The following is a 17,452-nucleotide window of genomic DNA, read 5'->3' as shown; positions in this document are numbered from 1 at the left end:
GTACTATAATCTTAAAAGGTTAAAAGGACTAACCTTCTTAAAAGGAGATATAGTTTACCTATTTATAAAAAATATTAAAATAGATTAATTAAGTTATAAACTAGATTATAAGTATATTAAACTATTTAAAGTTATAAAGAAAAAATTAAAAAATAACTATAAACTAGATTTACCCTTAATAATATAATACTATCTAGTATATTATATTATAATACTTAAATTAGTAATAGATATAATATATATCAGAACTGGCAATAAACTATAAGTAATTATAAGACTAAAAGTCTATAAAGCAAAAGTAATTAAGAAGATATAACTAGAAAATAAAAAATGCAAATATTTAGTTAAATAGAAAGATTACCTAGAAAATAAAAATATATAAGAACCTACTAAATACCTTACTAATACCTAATAACTCTTAAAGAACTTTTACTAAACTTAAATAAAGGCAATATATCTAAAAGATTATCTCTTAAACTTAAAGATAACTAATTAATATTATTAAAAATATAGTTTACTTAGAGATTATATACTATAGTATCTTTATAAGTATTTAATATAGATAAGATACTATCTTCCTTCTTAACTTCTTAAAGACTATAATATATAGCTTTAAAATGTTTCTCTTTTACCCTAGCCTAGATTTTCTAGATATAGGATAGATGCCTAGTAGCAGCCGCGAGATAAGACTATAAGGCCACTATCTCTTTATAAAGCTTTAAAAGATTATTACTAACTTTATCCTTATTTACTTTAAGCTTTTTTTCTTATTTTATAAAAGTAAATACTAGAAAAATATAAAATTAGTAAAGAAAAAGAGAAAAACCTAGAAAATACTTATAAAAAGATATTACTTATATACTATTATAAGGTTTCTACTTATATATATATTTACTATATTAACTAAAGTTAGAAGATATTAAACATTTCTCTCTAGTTCCTGCTTAAAAGCAATAAGTATATAGTATATCTGCCTACTTACTAGATAGTATAATAGATTCGGCAAGTTTTGCTATATTATACTCCTTTTTAAGTCTCTCTAGCTTACATTTTATATAAGTCTTATAAAAATACTATTTAAAAATATAATTAGATATTATATAATATAATAATAAAAGGTTTAGGTTAGAATATATTAGGTAAAATTTAGGATAGCTAGGGTATACAGGTCTTAAGGATAAGACCTAATAAAGGGAAGAGATTATATTACAACCCTTATAGTTATATTATATATACCCTATAAATTTACTTTCCTCCTTACTAATTATAATATAGTTTATATAAAGATAACTAATACTAAAATGCCATTATCCCTAAAATGCTATATCTTAGGATAATAATATCCCTATATACTATTATCCCTTACTTTATAACCTTAATATATAAAATATATTTATTAATACTTTTATAAATCTTAGCTTACTAGTTATTAATAAGATTTCTTTATATTAATAAGCCTAATATATATTACTTAATTATTAAGAGATATAATACTTTATACTACTTAGCATTATGCCTTATATTATCTGCTAATATAAACCTAGAACGGACTAGTTTATCCCTTGGAAACCACTACCATTACATATTCCTTAAAAACTATAATTATTATATTTAAGAAATTAAAGCTTTATTCTTTTTTTTATTTTTATTTTAAGTTTATAAGTTAGCCTTAAAAGGTATATTTAAGTATTTTTAAAATTTAATATAATTTAAATATTTATTACCCTTATAGCTACCTTAATTATAGCCTAAATCTAGCTATATATATACTAGCTAAAAAGCCTTACCTGCCTATTAGCTAGCCCTAGCCTTCTTCTTTTAACCTACTTTAAAGGCATACTTTAATTATTTATTATATAATAAGTTATCTAACCTAACTTTCCCTTTTCTAGCTATAACTACTAATAGTATTATAGCTGCCTTATTATAATACTTTAAAAAAGCCTATAAGCACTTAGGCCTAATAAGCCTTATCTAATTAAAGGCTATAATATAATCCTTAAAATTAAAAAACTTTTAAGTAAAATAAAATTAAAGGTAATATATTATATATAATAATTATAAATACTAAAAAGGCTTAATTTAATAAAAATTATATTAATTATATTAAAATAATAATTTTTAATTATAAGATTTCTTTACTTATATAATTTATTTATAAAAACCTTTTAATTAATAAAGACTTTCTTAAATATAAAAAGTAAAAGCTTAAAGATTTAAAAAGAAAGCTATATAAAGGGATATAATTAAATAAGAAGAAAAGGGGTTTTTTTAAGGTCCTTAACCTAAGTAGCTTATATAATAAGTAGCTTAAGGATATTTAATAATAAGCTAAGGAGGTATTAAAAAAGACTAAAAACTTATAAAAATTAAGCTAATTATAGTTTTAAATTATAAGAATATAATTAAGATAGGGGGATATTATTTTTTTTTTTTTTTTAAGTTTATAAGTTAGCCTCGAAAGGTATATCTAAGCATCTCCAGAGTCTAATATAGTTTAAACATTTATTGCCCCTACAGCCGGCAAAGCTTCATTAAGTCAAATCATCATAGTTAGCTGCCTTAATTGCAGCCTAAACCTAGCTGCATATATGCCAGCTGAAAAGCCTTACCTGCTCATCAGCTGGCCCCAACCTTCTTCCTACAACCCACCTGAAAGGATACCACGCTTCAATCATCCATCACGCAGTAAGTCATCCGACCCAACCCGACTTTCCCTCTTCTGGCCGCAACCGCTAACAGCATCACAGCTGCCCCATCACAATGCCTGCTATCCGAAGAAGCCTGCAGGCACCTAGGCCCGACAAGCCTTATCTGACTGAAGGCCATAATGTGATCCTTAAGATCGAAGAAGCTCTTAGGCGAAATAAGGGTAAGGGCGATATACTGTATATAATGGCTATAGATATTAGAGAGGCCTGGTTTAATAAGGATAATGCCAGCTGTATTAGGATAGCGATCTTTAGTTGCAAGATCCTCCTGCTTATATGGTCTATCTATAAAAACCCTCTAATTAATAAAGACTTCCTTAAATGCAAGAAGCAGAAGCTTAAGGATCTAGAAAGGAAGCTATGCAGAGGGGTGCAGCCAAGCAGGAGGGAAAGGGGGTTCTTTAGGGCCCTTAACGGCGGCTTATATAACGAGTGGCTTAAGGATATCCGGTAGCAGGCTAAGGAGGTACTAGAGAAGACTAAGAACCTGTGATGCGATGTCTGGGATAGAAGCGGGGTAATCGCGGGGTTTAGAGGAAAAATGTATTGAGTTTTGTGTGAGTTTAGTTACCTGAAGTTAAAGACCTGAAGTCGTGACTGAATTTGGCGTCGGCGGCGAAAAGAGGATCAAATGAGTCACGAGACAGATCACGTGACCAAATGAGCAAATCAGCTGTAACATCAGTGCACCATCAATATAAACAGGGGAGGGGACATTATATTATTATATTTAAGATAAAAGTAAGGTAATTATAAAGTTTAAAGGAAATATATATTAAGTTTTATATAAGTTTAAGTTACTTAAAGTTAAACACTTAAAGTTATAAATTTAATATTAGTAATAAAAAGAAAATTAAATAAATTATAAGATAGGCTATATAACTAAAAAAGTAAATTAGCTATAATATTAATGTATTATTAATATAAATAAGGGAAAGCTTTATTATAATATTTTATATTAAGCTATTATTTATATATTATAAGGCTTTATTTTAAAAATAAAAAATAATTATATTAAATACTATTTTAAAGAACAATATAATATTTCTAAGAAGTATTAATAATAGTTTAATATTATTATTAACTCCTTATATTTTCTTAAACTTAAATAAGCTATTAGAGTAAGTAAATAGATCCTACTTTATATCCATTCCTAGCCCTTTAAATTAAGGCAAAGTATAAATATTATACTTTACAATTTATAAGTTATAGCAAATTATTACACTATTAAAAGAAAGAATATACCTAAGATATTAAAGGTATAGGTATAAAGGGGAAGTAATAGCTATATAATTATATCTAAGATAAACTTACCTTATAGAGGTAAAAGGCCAATAATATCTAGTAATCCTAGATTATAATTATAAATAATTAATAATTACTGCAAAAGGCTTATAATTCATTCCTGCAAGCAGTTCCCAACGCTATTAAGGAATTCGCCTAGAAATTATTTTTATGCAGGCTAGATGTAGCTATACGGAAATTCAGGATTTTGAAAATCTGTCTAAAGATCAGGGCATTAGTGGGCGTTCCTCGGCAGAGGCTTTAACCAACGTGAACGAGACCCCCAGAGCGACGCAGCACCATATTTCAACGTAGACGCGATTGATCCGAAGTGGCTTAGCAGCCCCATTCCCTGGAAACCAACAGTCGTGTCGAACAAGGAGTCTGCTCGCCTGGCTACAGCCGAGGACCTGCTAGAGCTCGCCAAGGGGAAGAAGGCCACAAAGGTAGCTGCTTTGGATACTTTGGGATGTGATGGGTCTCGAGTTAATACGTTTACTGGTGCTTCTCTGGTTGGTATTAATGATATTAGGCAAGTGATCAGACATGTAAAGTGAGCATATACAGAAGGCTCTTATGCTGCACCAGTTGGTGAAGATGACGAAGCATTGATAGATCGCGATATAAGACATCTGATTCCTCTTCTGTTAGGCGACTGGTCTATAGTCTAATAATCAAGCGATCTTTGATAGTTAAATCACACTAAGATCGAGATAATTTGGAAGTTCCTTCACTCTTTGAAGTCCGCCAACTTATAGAATATAAGAAATCCCAGTCTCTAGTCAACCATTAGAATAGAGGGTGACTTCAACGCTGCCATCGGTGTATATTTATTAAAGATATAGTGGCCCACTGTACGGGTATTACGCGAAGACACCACGATCAAACTGCCAAGAGAATCTCATCTAATAAATAGCAATTCTTTTACTACCACATAAAACTCATCGATATGTCTCTTACCAAAGTCTATTCTATCAATCAAGCTAAGAGGCTTAGAATAAGTAAAAGAGCACGAGCCCAACGCCCCCTAGACTTAGTGCATCCCAATAGAGAAAGAGTTTAGATAGGCAGACAGATTTAGGTTAGCTAAGACAATTTCAAACCCGCCGTCAATCTATAGTACAATAGTCCCAACAGCTAAGTTTATTCCATTAACATAAATAGAAGCCTCGCTCAATAACCACACAATAGTTCTCACCACGTCATAAAGATCAAGAGAGGACAAGCCTGCCGCAGCGGCGTTTTTAGCCATAAGGTCGGTATCCGCATCAGCTGGGACAAACTTCCGTGTTATCAGCGTCAAAATGTTGCCTAGAAACAAGTCAGCGCTAGGCCTTGAATGATAGATAACTTCGCCAACGCACTTGCGTAAAGGCAATACCAGCATAGCACTCAGCAACTGAGTAGGAGGGCAGTTGAACTCACCGGGAGAAACAGCGTTGAGGCGGATTCCTGTAGCTTGAAGGTCCTTTACAACAATCTAAGAGAAGTAAGTACATGCTGCCTTGCTGGTACTGCATATATAACCGCCAGGAATATGCATCAGGCTCGCAAGGCTCGCAATATTGACGATACTTGGGTAACTTCCTTTTAGCAGATTCAGCATAGCCGCAGTCTATTCACGCGTGCAATAAACAACGCCTTTGTAGTTTACATTTATAACTCTCTCGATGCCTTCATCTCTCTCTTGGAGGATCATTAGTTCTATAGAAGAAGGATCGCTCATGACCTGGGCAACGCCAGCCGCATTAAGGCATCCATGAATAGCTCCCGACTTATCAGCAACGCCTTAAATCCAGCTCCTCACGGAAGAAGAGCTAGAGACGTCGACATATTCTGTAAAGACTTTTGTATAGGGGTTAATGGCTTCAAGTTCATCCTTGATCTGCTTAAACCTGGAAGTGTCCCAGTCACCTATGTGAACTGCCGCAGCCTCCTACTTAGCAATGATTCTAGCTATAGCCGCACCAATGCCCAACACGCCGCCCTTGATTATGAAGACGCATAAAGCTACAGATACTATAACAGGCTCAATAGAAGGGGTCATGGTTTAAGAATAAGATAAGTAGTGGAATATAATAAAGCTGGTAGGCTAGACTATTGCTGTTGATAGAGTGGTACAGGTTCTTGCATATTGGGCGAGATAGCATCGAGAAGAGTATAAAGCTTCGGTAATATATCTCAAGATTATTCACCACATAAAATATTTCCCTGTCCTGCCGGCTCTCTGGTTATATTATATTACTGTATCTCCGGCAACGGCTCGGTAGAGCGTCTCGGTTATACGACTCGTATCCAACCCCTGAGTTCCCCGCATTCATCCCTCCAGATCAGGAACTTGGTAGACGACAATTAGAATCAGCCATTATTAGGCAAAGATCTTCGAGGCCGGCAATCGTTACAAGCCCAAAACGGATTACAGTTTACCACAAGCACCCGGCCCCGCGGGATCCCTTTGGTATACAGGCTCGCCAACGCCTATATCTTCTAACAGCCTTTAAGTAAAAGCGACAAACAACGAATATCTACTCGCTTCTAAAATCATTACTACCTCTCCCATTATGCCCTTGTCTTCGGATTTCAGCAAGTTTTCACATCCCTTACAGCCATATATTAACGGCGAATTTATCGACAGCGTCGGCGCGGAAAAGCATACGCTCATATCTGCAGTCAACGACCAGGTCATTACCAAAGGTATTTTCTATCTCTCAAGCGGCGAAACGCCCGTTCTCATAACAAGTTAAGGCAAAGGTCTATTTCTAAAGCCGCATTAGGTTGTTTTGCCTAATGCCTAGTATCAATTTGCTAACAATTCTTACATATATAGAACTTCAGTAGGCCAGCACTCATAATATAGAGAGATATATAATAGCTGCTAAAAAAGCTTTAAGGCTTAGTCCTCTATAACTATAGTAAATATTAACCTTTATGCTAAATTATCTGCTTTAACTTTATCCTTTTATTTATATAAGGGAGAAGACTTTACTTATAAAGGTTATTTAAAAACAATATCTCAAGGCTTTATTAAGCTATGCCTATATCCTAGAGAAACATTAAGACCAATTACATTAGCTAGAGGCTATTCTAGTTAGTAAAGAGGCACATATAGGCCTTCATAAGGCTGCTGCGGTAGGCAGCATGTTTAGATATAAGGTCATCCAATCCGGTCAAGAACTGGCTCTCTAAGAGGAAGGTTGGCAGACTATGCACATTCCATAACTACTTTAAGAACAGACATTGTTAAAAGAGACGGCAATAAGCTAGTGGTCCGACTTATAATGCCATCGCTATCTTGCCATAGGGGTATTAAAGAATTATAGATTACCATACGCAAGCCTTATAGCATTACCGCTGGCATCTGTGCATATAACGCGCCACTCGGCATCTACGCTATAAAGGCCGGGCCGGCCCTCCCCGTAGGCAACGTCATCATCATCAAAGCGAGCGAGACAAATCCCCTCAGCACGCTACTTGCCGTTTCCCTTGCGTCTCAGGCCGGGATTCCCAATGGTATTATTCGGTGCATCACCGGTGGCTTAAAACCAGGCAAAGCGCTGGTAAAACACGCCAGGATTCGAAGATGGAGTTTCACAGGTTCTATTTAGGCAGGAAAGCCTATCTAGGTGGCGGTGGCAAAGAGAAATCTGAAGTCGATAACACTCAAGCTTAGCAGCAAGTCGCCAGTCGTGGTCTTCCCTGATGCAGATCTAGACAAGGCGGCACAAAACATTGCTGGCCAGCTCTTCATCCTCAACGCTAAAGTCTGTTCTACTGGAAGTCGCATTTACACCCACGAATCCATCGTCGACGAATTAGTCGCCAAGATGAAGGGGCTCGCGTGGTCAATGAGGAAGTTGTTAGACCAATACTTATTATTAGTAAATTCACTACAGAAAAAGAAGCTTTAACCAAGGCCAGCCATACAGAAACTAGCCTAACAGCCACTCTGTAGACCAAAGATTTTAGGAGGATCCTAAGATTTTCCAAACGCATGGAAGAGAGTCTCACAGGATAACCATAGCTTGGCGGTTAGAATCCAACAGCCTTTTATAGGTTGGAAACGTAAGTCACGCTTAATTTGGTCCACTCGAGCCCAAGGTTCTTTTTCGATGGGCCAAAGAAAAACTGACGATCCGAACAGAGAGCGGGCAGGGAGTCGAGTGCGGGACAGAGGCGTTGGATGATTGGACCCAAGTCAAGACAGTATCAATTGGGGTGTAAGTGCTTGCAGTTGGAATCAGCTTGAATTTAAGTCAATGTTCTACCTTAAGCAATAAGTTTAACAGATACCACCGCCGCCTAATTAACAAACTTTAAGGGCATAGAGTCATTCTTGCAAGGCCTGTATCAGTGCAGCGATGGCAGATTATTATTTAGTCTTGGTATATTAGCTAGCTGTTTGTTTTCCATTATTTTTCCTCTTTAATAACGTGGTACCCACTGCAGCGGCATCATGCGAGTAGGTCAATCTATTAGAGTTATGATTAGCTTGCATAGAAATATTGATATTGCACGCACTGCGCTGTAAAGATTAAGATCTGTAGCCACGAATAGCCATATTGTCACGCTGCGCTATACTGGGAGTAAAAGATTAGTAATAATAATATAGGTAGGATATTAAGAAAGAATAGCTGAAATGAAAGATGTCATCAATGCATTAATACACCTTCCCCATCTCGTATTTAGGAACTAACTATTGGCCGAAAAGCAAGGGAATAAGGAATGGTGGGTCTCATGTGGAGTTAAGCTTATTCATGCCCAAGCGAATGGTATAACCATGTTCTTACATGGGTCTAGTATCCTGCCATCTCGGTTAGACACTTACCCTGGGAACGATTATTTTACGGGATGTCCTTGTGTTCCTCAGCCAGTAGCTTGACGTTATAATGATAAATGCAGATTCGGACTTAGAATGTTATAATTCCGTAATATCCCTCGATTACAAATAGATACATTAAAGGGAAACGATGAATTTGACCGGCTTATAAATGCAAGACTACTATAACTATGTGTTATTACTTAAAAGAGTTCACAGTCAGACTAATTTCACACTTAGTTTATCAGATCAAGTACCTTCATACCACTTTTGGTCTAAAAACACCGCTAAAGCTTTGGCTGAGAAAATGCAGAGTATTATAATTTACCACGGACCTCCTGGCACGGGCCCGAACCCCTGGAAAGTTATCATTGTCTTGAAGGAATTGAGCTTACCATGGGAGTTTGTCTGGATACCTTACTCTGAGATCTACAAAGAACCCTACCTCAGCCTCAACCCAAACGGTCGTTTACCCGCCATGATCGACCCCAACACCAACGTCACCCTTTTCGAGTCTGGTGCGATTGTTCAGTATCTCATCGACCAGTATGACAACAAACATTTGCTCAGTTATCCTGTAGATAACCTTCAAGAGAAATGGGCAACAAACAGCTGGCTCATGGTACAAATGAGCGGGCAGGGCCCAATGTTTGGTCAGAAAATGTGGTTCACCTATTTTCATCAGAAGAGAAACGTGGAGACAGCGATTTCGAGATATGGCGAGCAGAGTAGGCGCATTATGAAAGTGATCAATGAACATTTACGAAAGCGGCGACAAGAGTTGAAGTTGGACATTGACAGCCCGGTCTGGCTGGTTGGGGATCGATGCACCTATGGGGACCTATCATTTGTCCCCTGGAACATCCTGCTCTTAACTGCCTTATTTCCAGACGAAGAGCTCAAGCCCGAAGAGAACTATCCTGAATGGTTCAAGTGGCATCAAGAAATGATCGCAAGGCCTGCTGTTGCTGAGGCACTCAAAGAGAGAGCGCATGCGATGGAGACGATGGAAGATACAGCAGCAGCTGTTTTGCCGCAGAGAGAGGATTAATAGTCCCCAGGGCACTATATTGCCGTTTCGTACACTTACTTGACCTTGCAAAAGCAGGAAAAAGGATGTTATTGGTCATTGATCATGTAGTTGGAGGGGAGTAAATACCGGTCTTGCGGGATTGTGTGTTTACATAGGAAGCAGGAGGTCAACTCATTGGCAAGCCAATTAGTGTGCGGATATGTCGCACTGAGCGTGCTTAAAGGGTTAAAGTGAATGTAATAAGCAGCAGTATAAATGTGTTAGTTAATTGCTGAGTTATCTCTTATGTAGGGTATTCTATCCTGCAGAGTTACTTAAAGCATATAGCTAGATTACTAATGCAGCTATTTCCTGAGGCCGTGAAGATTATGCCTACCTTACTATTATATAAAGGTTAAACTAAATCCTGATGTATTGTCTAATGTTTATCTGTGCCAACCTAGATAACTTTAAGATTCTTTAATATTTTCTTAAAAAATTACCTTTATAATTTATAGTTTTTATTTATAAATATTAAAATAATAACTAGGTTTAATAATAATAACTTTTTATTTTTTATTTTATTTATGTATTTTTTTCTTTTAAATTTAAATTATTACTTTTTATTAATTTTATTTTATTTATTTTTATATATAAGGTTAATAAATTATATACCTTATTATATATATTTTATTAATTAAGCTAATTATAACTTTTAGTTTATTTAACTTTTATTAGCTAACTTATATAAAGTAAACTTAATATAATTTCTTTAATATATTTTAACTTTAATAAAGTTTTTAAACCCTAGTATTACCTTATATATATCCTAAAACTTTATAAATAAGCTCTCTTTATTTATATATAATAAAAAAGATATAAAATACTTATTTTACCTTTATAATTATATTAATAAGCTACTTTTTATATTAGGCTAAGTTTAAGCCTATAAAGGCATTAAGAAAAGCTACCTTTCTTACCTTTAAAAGCTAATTATATTTTAAGGCTTTTTATTTTATTTTTTATTTATTTAAATAGCTTTTAATTAATTTAGCCTAAAGATATTATATTTCTTAAGTAATATAAATTTATATAACTAATTAAGTAAATTAAATTATAATTAAAAATAATTATTTTAACTAAGTTAAATTTCCTTTTTAATTAATTTTTTTTTAATAAGTATAATTATTATATATAATATATCTTAAGTATTATTTTACTATATTTATTATTACTACTTTATCTTATAACTTAATTTAATTTATTACTAACTGGCTAAGCTAGTCTTAATCTACTAACTAGCCTTTATAGTTTTTTTTCTAAATAGTAAAACCTTTATTTCTTAATTTAACTTCTTCCCCCTCTTTTCCCCCTTACTTCCCCTCCTTTACCTTATAATTATCCTTATTTCTTATAATAAAATATTTATACTCTTGATTTAATTAACTAGACCTTACTTTTTAACTCTTTAAACTATATTAAGTATATAGTATTGCTACTAGCTAATGTAATACTATTAATAAAGGCCTGCTACTGCAATAATATACTTATACCTTTTTTTAATTAATTAGTTAGGCCTTTTAATGCCTTTTTTTAGTATTTAATAAATTTAATAAGGTAACTATTTTATATAATACCTTTAATTAGTACTTAATAACTAAAAATAATAAGATTAACTTATTATATTAATTATAATTTATTAATATAAGATAGGTATTTACTTATAATTTTATAATAATAAAGGTTAGAATATAAGCTTTAAATCCTTATAATATAGATATTATTAATATTAGTTAATTAAGTAGTTATATATCTATTAATTACCTTAATTAAATAATTATAGCTAGGTTAACTATTATTAATAATAATTATATAGCAGTATATCTTAAATAATAAGAGTTATAGTTTTAAGCTTATTTTCTTATAGAGCTTTATAGTTATTATAGCAGTAATAATTACATTAAGAGGTTAATAATAGAAAGAGAATTTAGTTTATTATTAATAAGGGAAACATCTTTTTTATGCTTATAAATTAAGGCTACTTATTTAGTTAGATCTTAAGGTTTAAGGCAGTAGCTATATAATTTATTAACTTAATATTAAGGTTATTATGTTTTTTTTTTTTTAGTATAGTATATAATGCCTTATATTATGTTTATATTAAAAAAGAAAAATATTATTATTGTATTACTTTATATATAGCTATGGCATTACTTCTCTTTTAATATATAATATATAATAATCTCTACTTATAACTTACTTTAAAGTTAGTTTAATTATATTAATAAGAGTATAAATATTAATATAATATTAAATATTTATAATAGCTTATAATCTAATTAAGGCTATTATATAATTAATTATAATTTTATTAATATAACTAAATTAACTTTAAAGTAAGCTATAAGTAGAGATTATTATATATTATATATAATAATTATAGCTATTAAGAAAAAACCTTTAATTAAATAAGAAGTTTAACTTAATTAAAATAGCTATTTTTAATTATAATTTAATTTAGTTAATTAGTTATATAAATTTAAATTACTTAAAAAATATAATATTAATAGGCTAAATTAATTAAAAGCTATTTAAATTAAAAAAGCTAAAAAAAGCCTTAAAATATAACTAGCCTTTAATAATATAAAAAGCTGCTTTCTTTATTACTTTTATTAGTAACTTAGCCTAGTATAAAGAGTGGCTTATTAATATAATTATAAAGGCAGAATAGGTACTTTATATCTTTTTTATTATATATAAATAAGAGGAGTCTTTATATAAAGTTTTAGAATAAATATAAGGTAAAGGCAGGGTTTAAAGGAATTATATTAAGTTTTATATAAATTAGTTAGTAAATGTTAAATATACCTTAATTAATTAAATATATATAATAAGGCATATAATTAAGTAACCTTATATATAAAAATATATAAAGTAAAATTAATAAAAAAGTAATAATCTAAACTAGGTTATTAAAAATTGATATATAATATATTTAAGAAGCTTATTAGTATTTTAAATAATTATTTATTTAATATATAAAGTAAATATTATTTATATTTTAATATTATTTATATATATTTTTTCTTTATTAATTATTTAAAAAACTAATAAATATTAATTATTAAAACTCTTTAATTTATATAATATATATAATATTAATTTTTTTAACTATTATTTTAGTAAATAATACTATTTTTAAGTATACTAATAGTATTTAAAAGCTATTATAAGATATATTTCTAACCTATCATAAGCTCGACCAAGGCTCTCACAAGCATTCAACCTTCCACTTTTGGGTTACCGAGGTTAATCTCCACTCCACGTGACCCATCGCAGTAGGCGACGCGTTTGCTTGTGAAAACTATAATAAATCATCACGACGTCTGCTTATGCCCATATCAACCACTACAACATTTTTCCCTTCTCCCATCTTGTATTATTTCCATTATGGTCTCATCACAGAACAAAGGCCGGCGCGAGACGCTGACGGTCGTGGACAACAGAACCAACCAAACCTACGAAATCCCCATCACACATAATTCCATCCCAGCAACAGAATTCAAGAAGATCAAAGCCACGCCCGGCAACGATCGCCAAGAGGATGAAACTACACAAGGTCTTCGGGTGTATGACCCCGCGTACATGAACACTGCTGTCGTGCAGAGTAAAATCACCTACATCAACGGCCTAGATGGTGTTCTTCGGTACCGCGGATATCCGATTGAGCAATTGGTCGAAAAGAGCAACTTTCTCGAGTCTGCTTATCTGCTCATCTATGGTGAACTTCCAACGAAGGCGCAGTACGATGACTGGCATGGCGAGGTGATGCATCATACGTATATTCACAGCGACATTGAGAATATGTTCAAGTCGTTCCGCTACGATTCTCATCCCATGTCCATGCTTACTGCGGCCTTTGCTACGCTTGGAGCATTTGCTCCGGAGGCTAATCCCTCGCTTGCCGGCCAGAAGCTTTATACCAACGCTGCTTCTGGTAACATGGACGCCCTCAAGATACTGGACAAGCAGATTCTGCGTGTCCTTGGAAAGGCACCGACTTTGGCTGCAGCGTCGTACAGAATGCGACAGGGTCGACCGTTCAACCGCCCAGCGCAGGGCTTGTCATACACCGGAAACTTTCTGCATCTGCTCGACAATCTGTCTGAGCCTGATTACCAACCGCATCCTGTTCTTGCCAAGGCGCTGGACAAACTTTTCATCATCCATGCTGATCACGAGGTCAACTGCTCTACCGCTACAGTCTTGCAGGTAGGAAGTTCTTTGGTAGACCCCTACAGCGTTGTTTCAGCAGGATGCGCAGCCCTGTATGGTCCATCTCACGGCGGAGCTTCAGAGTCAGCGATCAGAATGCTCATTGAGATCGGATCGCCCGAAAACGTCCCAGCATTCATGCAAGCTGTTGAGCGAAGAGAGCGTGTCCTTGTAGGCTTCGGCCATCGCGTCTATAAAAACGTGGACCCCCGCTCAACAGCCATCCGCAAACTTGCCGAAGAAGTATTCGAAGTCACCGGACGAAACAACCTTCTCGACACAGCCCTAACGCTAGCAGACTACGCCCGCAAGAGCGAATTCATGCGAAGCAGGAACTTGTACCCCAACGTAGACTTTTACTCTGGTCTGATCTACCAAGCCATGGGATTCCCGCTCGATTTCTATCCTGTGTTGTTTGCTGTGCCTCGATGTGTTGGTTGGTTGGCGCATTGGAGACAGATGATGCTGAATAAATCAGGCGTCAAGATCTGGAGACCGAGACAGATTTATATTGGTGAGGGGGAGAGGGATTATGTTGAGACGGGGGATAGGAAGGCGAAGACTGATGCGACTGTTTTTGATGCTCCTGTTAAGGTTGAACATGGAGGGGAGAAGCAGCGGACCCTACTTGCTGCTTCTGCAGGGCTGAAGAGTAAGCTGTAATGGTTGAGCGGAGTTTAGGGCTTGCTATGTATTCTGTCACTTTTGTCTTCCACGGTAAAGCAGATATCGATGCGATAATAGTCTAATCTATTTGTATTCTTATCTCCATTCTGCCGCCATTTATAACGCCAGTATTATGTATATAGTCTATCACCAAGTATTATCAATAAAACAGCTTGACTTCATAGGCTTAAGTAAGAACGCCGGTGCCAAAGCAAGAACCTCTATATCCTTAATATCCTCTAACTCAATAATTGCCGCTAATTATTTATACTGACCTTATACCTCCTGACATATATTTATTCTTTCTCTCTATAAGTAGTGATTATATTACGCGCCTCCCGATTGCGAAAGCCCAATCGAACATGATCAGATTGCTGCTTTTATATTCCGCATTCGATTGAAGTACTGGAACAGTCTAGCGCTTGCCATGGGCTTTGTGTTACCGCGATGACTGCTTCATCATGCACTACAATGTAGGTAAGTAGAGGTGTTTAGCCCGTACCCCGACCTTTCCCGATAGATGTATATGAGCCAAGGAATGAAGAATTTAACAAAGTAATGATGGGTAAAAAGATTCTTAAAATGAATACTATGTGTCAATGTGTAATACTTCTGTGGGAGAGATTGACTTGATGCTGGAGGCGGGCCAAACTTTGAAGAAAATGGAACCTTGCGTGGTATGGCTTAACTGCGACACAGCCACCTACTCAACTTCCGTGTCTTGACGGAGCAGCTCTCAGCCAATAGCACATGTTTGATATTTCTCGCCAATTTACAATGTCTCTAATGGCACATACTTAGAGCAACCAGAGCAAACTGCGTACTGCAATTACTACTATATTGAGCGCATTCTAATTAAACTCAGCTCGTAGTAGAGTACATGTAGTAGTGATATATACTGCTTAACAAAGTAATCACTTATCTTTCCTGTATTCACAAGTAACAGCTCTAAACCGAAGGGACTTTAAGTTGGATTAATGTGGGGAACCCTGTTTGTTGTGGTTGAGGTGTCTAATTATAGCTTACGAAACAGTTACTTATATCTCCCTAAGACTTCATGGTAGCTTAGATCTACCTGTAGAGACAAGTCATATTGCCATGTAGGCGCTCTACTAATCGTCAATTAACCGCATTTAGCAATAGAAAAGAGATTCATTAACGATCCTTCTCTACGTTCCCGTCTTCGGAATACGTTACTGGGGGATGCCTTTGCAGGTTGGAGTGCCTGGGTACACTATGAATGTCTTCGGGAAGCAAAGAGACCAAGATCAAGCATTAAAGATGCCTGAAAGATAGCTACCTATCTTGAGACCATACAGAAACGACTCAAATTCAACAACTATCAGAAAACAATTACAGCCCCGTTTGCTTCTTCCCTCGTATAGCTAACACCATGTACTTTGAATCCTTGCGCATTAAGAAGAGTGATGATACCACCATTGTTAGAAAGCGGGACAGTCGTTTGAATCGTCATAGTGTCATTAGGACCAATACGCATGCCCGAGGGTAGAATCTGAGTGTCTCCAGTCTTGATAAGAATCTTCCATCCACTGAGGTCAATCTCATCCTGGGTTCTGTTCTTGAGACTGATGGTCTCTGGAGGGGTTCCTGGCTCCTGATCTGGGCCAGGTGGATTCACAAGAGCCTCGGCAATGAACACGGGCGAATCTTCAATGTCAACTTCCCCTCTGCCCACATCCGGCAGCTCAGGAGCAAGAAAGTTGGCCCAACTCTTGAAATCTTGGTCGGGCAGTGGATCGCCAGCGCGTTCGGGACCATCTCGAGTATGAACAGCCTGAGAAGCAAAGCCAATAAAGACAGCCTCCCAATGATCCTCAAACTCAAAGATGAGACCACCGTCCTGGAAGACTCCGTTGTCTTTGAGCCAGCGTCCAGAATTTCCCTGGTTCATGTGGATGTTATGTATACCCTTTCCCCTGTCGAATTCCGAGCCATAGATATAAACCGTAGCCTTAGCAGAGATGGCCCTGTCGATAATAGGCTTCAACTGATCAAGGATGTCATTGTCTGCGCCATCGACATCATGAGGAAGGATACGCCCATTGACGCGGTTGAAGAGGTTGCTGCGGATATAATCCAGTGCAAGGCCATCGAGTCTCTGCTCCGAAGTACCAGCAAGAAGATGGAAGCCGTTGCTGAGTTGAGCTAGCTTATTGGTGATGTTATGGGTGAAGTTCGGAACTGTCCAGTATGCGAGACGGGACTCTTGGCGATTTCCTGACTTGATGTTGACAGCAGCGCGACCTTCATTGCCCTTGTCATCGTCAAAGAAGAGCGAGAGGTGGGGTGATTTTGGATCGTCGTCCCTGTCCTCGAAGGTATAGCGGACAGGCTTCGCGCGCCAGACGCCATAGCTTTCGACACCCATTGTTGCGGGTCAAGACAGTGCAAGTGAGACAAGATTGGAGAGACTGGATGCAGTGATTGAAGTTTGACTGTGAATGCTGTTGTCAAATATAAAGAGGCGCGACAGGAAATATATAGTAGAAAAGACGGGCGTCTGTCGCAAATGTTCAGATATGCCTTAGGCAAAGATGGTGGCGCGATGGTGGCGCGAGGAGCTGAATTGAAACTGCGTTTCAGCCAGCCACGAACATCCCTTCTGTGATATATGTGATGTCTTGAGGCATTCATGCATTGTGGCTTGATCCTGTGAGAAAACCTAGG

The 17,452-nt window shown here is 35.6% G+C and overlaps 6 protein-coding genes across 6 annotated transcripts; 4 read left to right on the top strand and 2 right to left on the bottom strand.

The window, feature by feature from the left end:
* The first annotated feature begins 2,625 nt into the window (after nt 1-2,625).
* On the top strand, nt 2,626-3,280 carry BKA55DRAFT_681677 (uncharacterized protein). Its single transcript, XM_046198264.1, has 2 exons — nt 2,626-2,872; nt 2,906-3,280. The coding sequence occupies exons 1-2, from the start codon at nt 2,764-2,766 to the stop codon at nt 3,163-3,165; spliced, it is 369 nt and encodes a 122-aa protein (XP_046041266.1). The 5' UTR covers nt 2,626-2,763; the 3' UTR covers nt 3,166-3,280.
* Nucleotides 3,281-5,109: 1,829 nt separating this feature from the next.
* Nucleotides 5,110-6,042, bottom strand: BKA55DRAFT_600130 (uncharacterized protein; the record flags this gene model as incomplete). The annotated part of the gene is made up of 6 exons (XM_046196482.1): nt 5,110-5,306; nt 5,421-5,453; nt 5,493-5,582; nt 5,619-5,769; nt 5,803-5,890; nt 5,936-6,042. 6 exons carry the CDS (start codon nt 6,040-6,042, stop codon nt 5,110-5,112), a joined length of 666 nt encoding a protein of 221 aa, XP_046041265.1.
* A 514-nt stretch (nt 6,043-6,556) lies between these two features.
* On the top strand, nt 6,557-8,298 carry BKA55DRAFT_546967 (Aldehyde/histidinol dehydrogenase; the record flags this gene model as incomplete). The annotated part of the gene is made up of 7 exons (XM_046190974.1): nt 6,557-6,689; nt 7,084-7,124; nt 7,316-7,552; nt 7,619-7,873; nt 8,049-8,057; nt 8,137-8,212; nt 8,282-8,298. 7 exons carry the CDS (start codon nt 6,557-6,559, stop codon nt 8,296-8,298), a joined length of 768 nt encoding a protein of 255 aa, XP_046041264.1.
* An 820-nt stretch (nt 8,299-9,118) lies between these two features.
* On the top strand, nt 9,119-10,065 carry BKA55DRAFT_600129 (glutathione S-transferase; the record flags this gene model as incomplete). Its single annotated transcript, XM_046196481.1, has 2 exons — nt 9,119-9,801; nt 10,035-10,065. 2 exons carry the CDS (start codon nt 9,119-9,121, stop codon nt 10,063-10,065), a joined length of 714 nt encoding a protein of 237 aa, XP_046041263.1.
* Nucleotides 10,066-13,222: 3,157 nt separating this feature from the next.
* Nucleotides 13,223-14,946, top strand: BKA55DRAFT_586402 (citrate synthase-like protein). Its single transcript, XM_046194556.1, has one exon. It carries the CDS (start codon nt 13,274-13,276, stop codon nt 14,759-14,761), a length of 1,488 nt encoding a protein of 495 aa, XP_046041262.1. The 5' UTR covers nt 13,223-13,273; the 3' UTR covers nt 14,762-14,946.
* Nucleotides 14,947-15,871: 925 nt separating this feature from the next.
* BKA55DRAFT_263959 (uncharacterized protein) lies at nt 15,872-17,371 on the bottom strand. The gene has a single exon (XM_046185439.1). The coding sequence runs from the start codon at nt 17,151-17,153 to the stop codon at nt 16,107-16,109; it is 1,047 nt and encodes a 348-aa protein (XP_046041261.1). The 5' UTR covers nt 17,154-17,371; the 3' UTR covers nt 15,872-16,106.
* Between the last annotated feature and the right edge of the window lie 81 nt (nt 17,372-17,452).

The sequence above is a fragment of the Fusarium redolens genome (genome assembly GCF_020744475.1).
Source record: "Fusarium redolens strain MPI-CAGE-AT-0023 chromosome Unknown BKA55scaffold_34, whole genome shotgun sequence".
Classification (NCBI taxonomy): domain Eukaryota; kingdom Fungi; phylum Ascomycota; class Sordariomycetes; order Hypocreales; family Nectriaceae; genus Fusarium; species Fusarium redolens.
This window is presented reverse-complemented; position numbering and strand designations above follow the sequence as displayed.

Excerpts from the sequence above, each read along its gene's own strand:
- BKA55DRAFT_681677 (XM_046198264.1), top strand. The coding sequence starts at position 2,764 with ATGCCTGCTATCCGAAGAAGCCTGCAGGCACCTAGGCCCGACAAGCCT. Across the intron at positions 2,873-2,905 it reads AGCTCTTAGGCGAAATAAGG|ATATTAGAGAGGCCTGGTTT; the intron begins GTAAGGGCGATA and ends TAATGGCTATAG.
- BKA55DRAFT_586402 (XM_046194556.1), top strand. The coding sequence starts at position 13,274 with ATGGTCTCATCACAGAACAAAGGCCGGCGCGAGACGCTGACGGTCGTG.
- BKA55DRAFT_263959 (XM_046185439.1), bottom strand. The coding sequence starts at position 17,153 with ATGGGTGTCGAAAGCTATGGCGTCTGGCGCGCGAAGCCTGTCCGCTAT.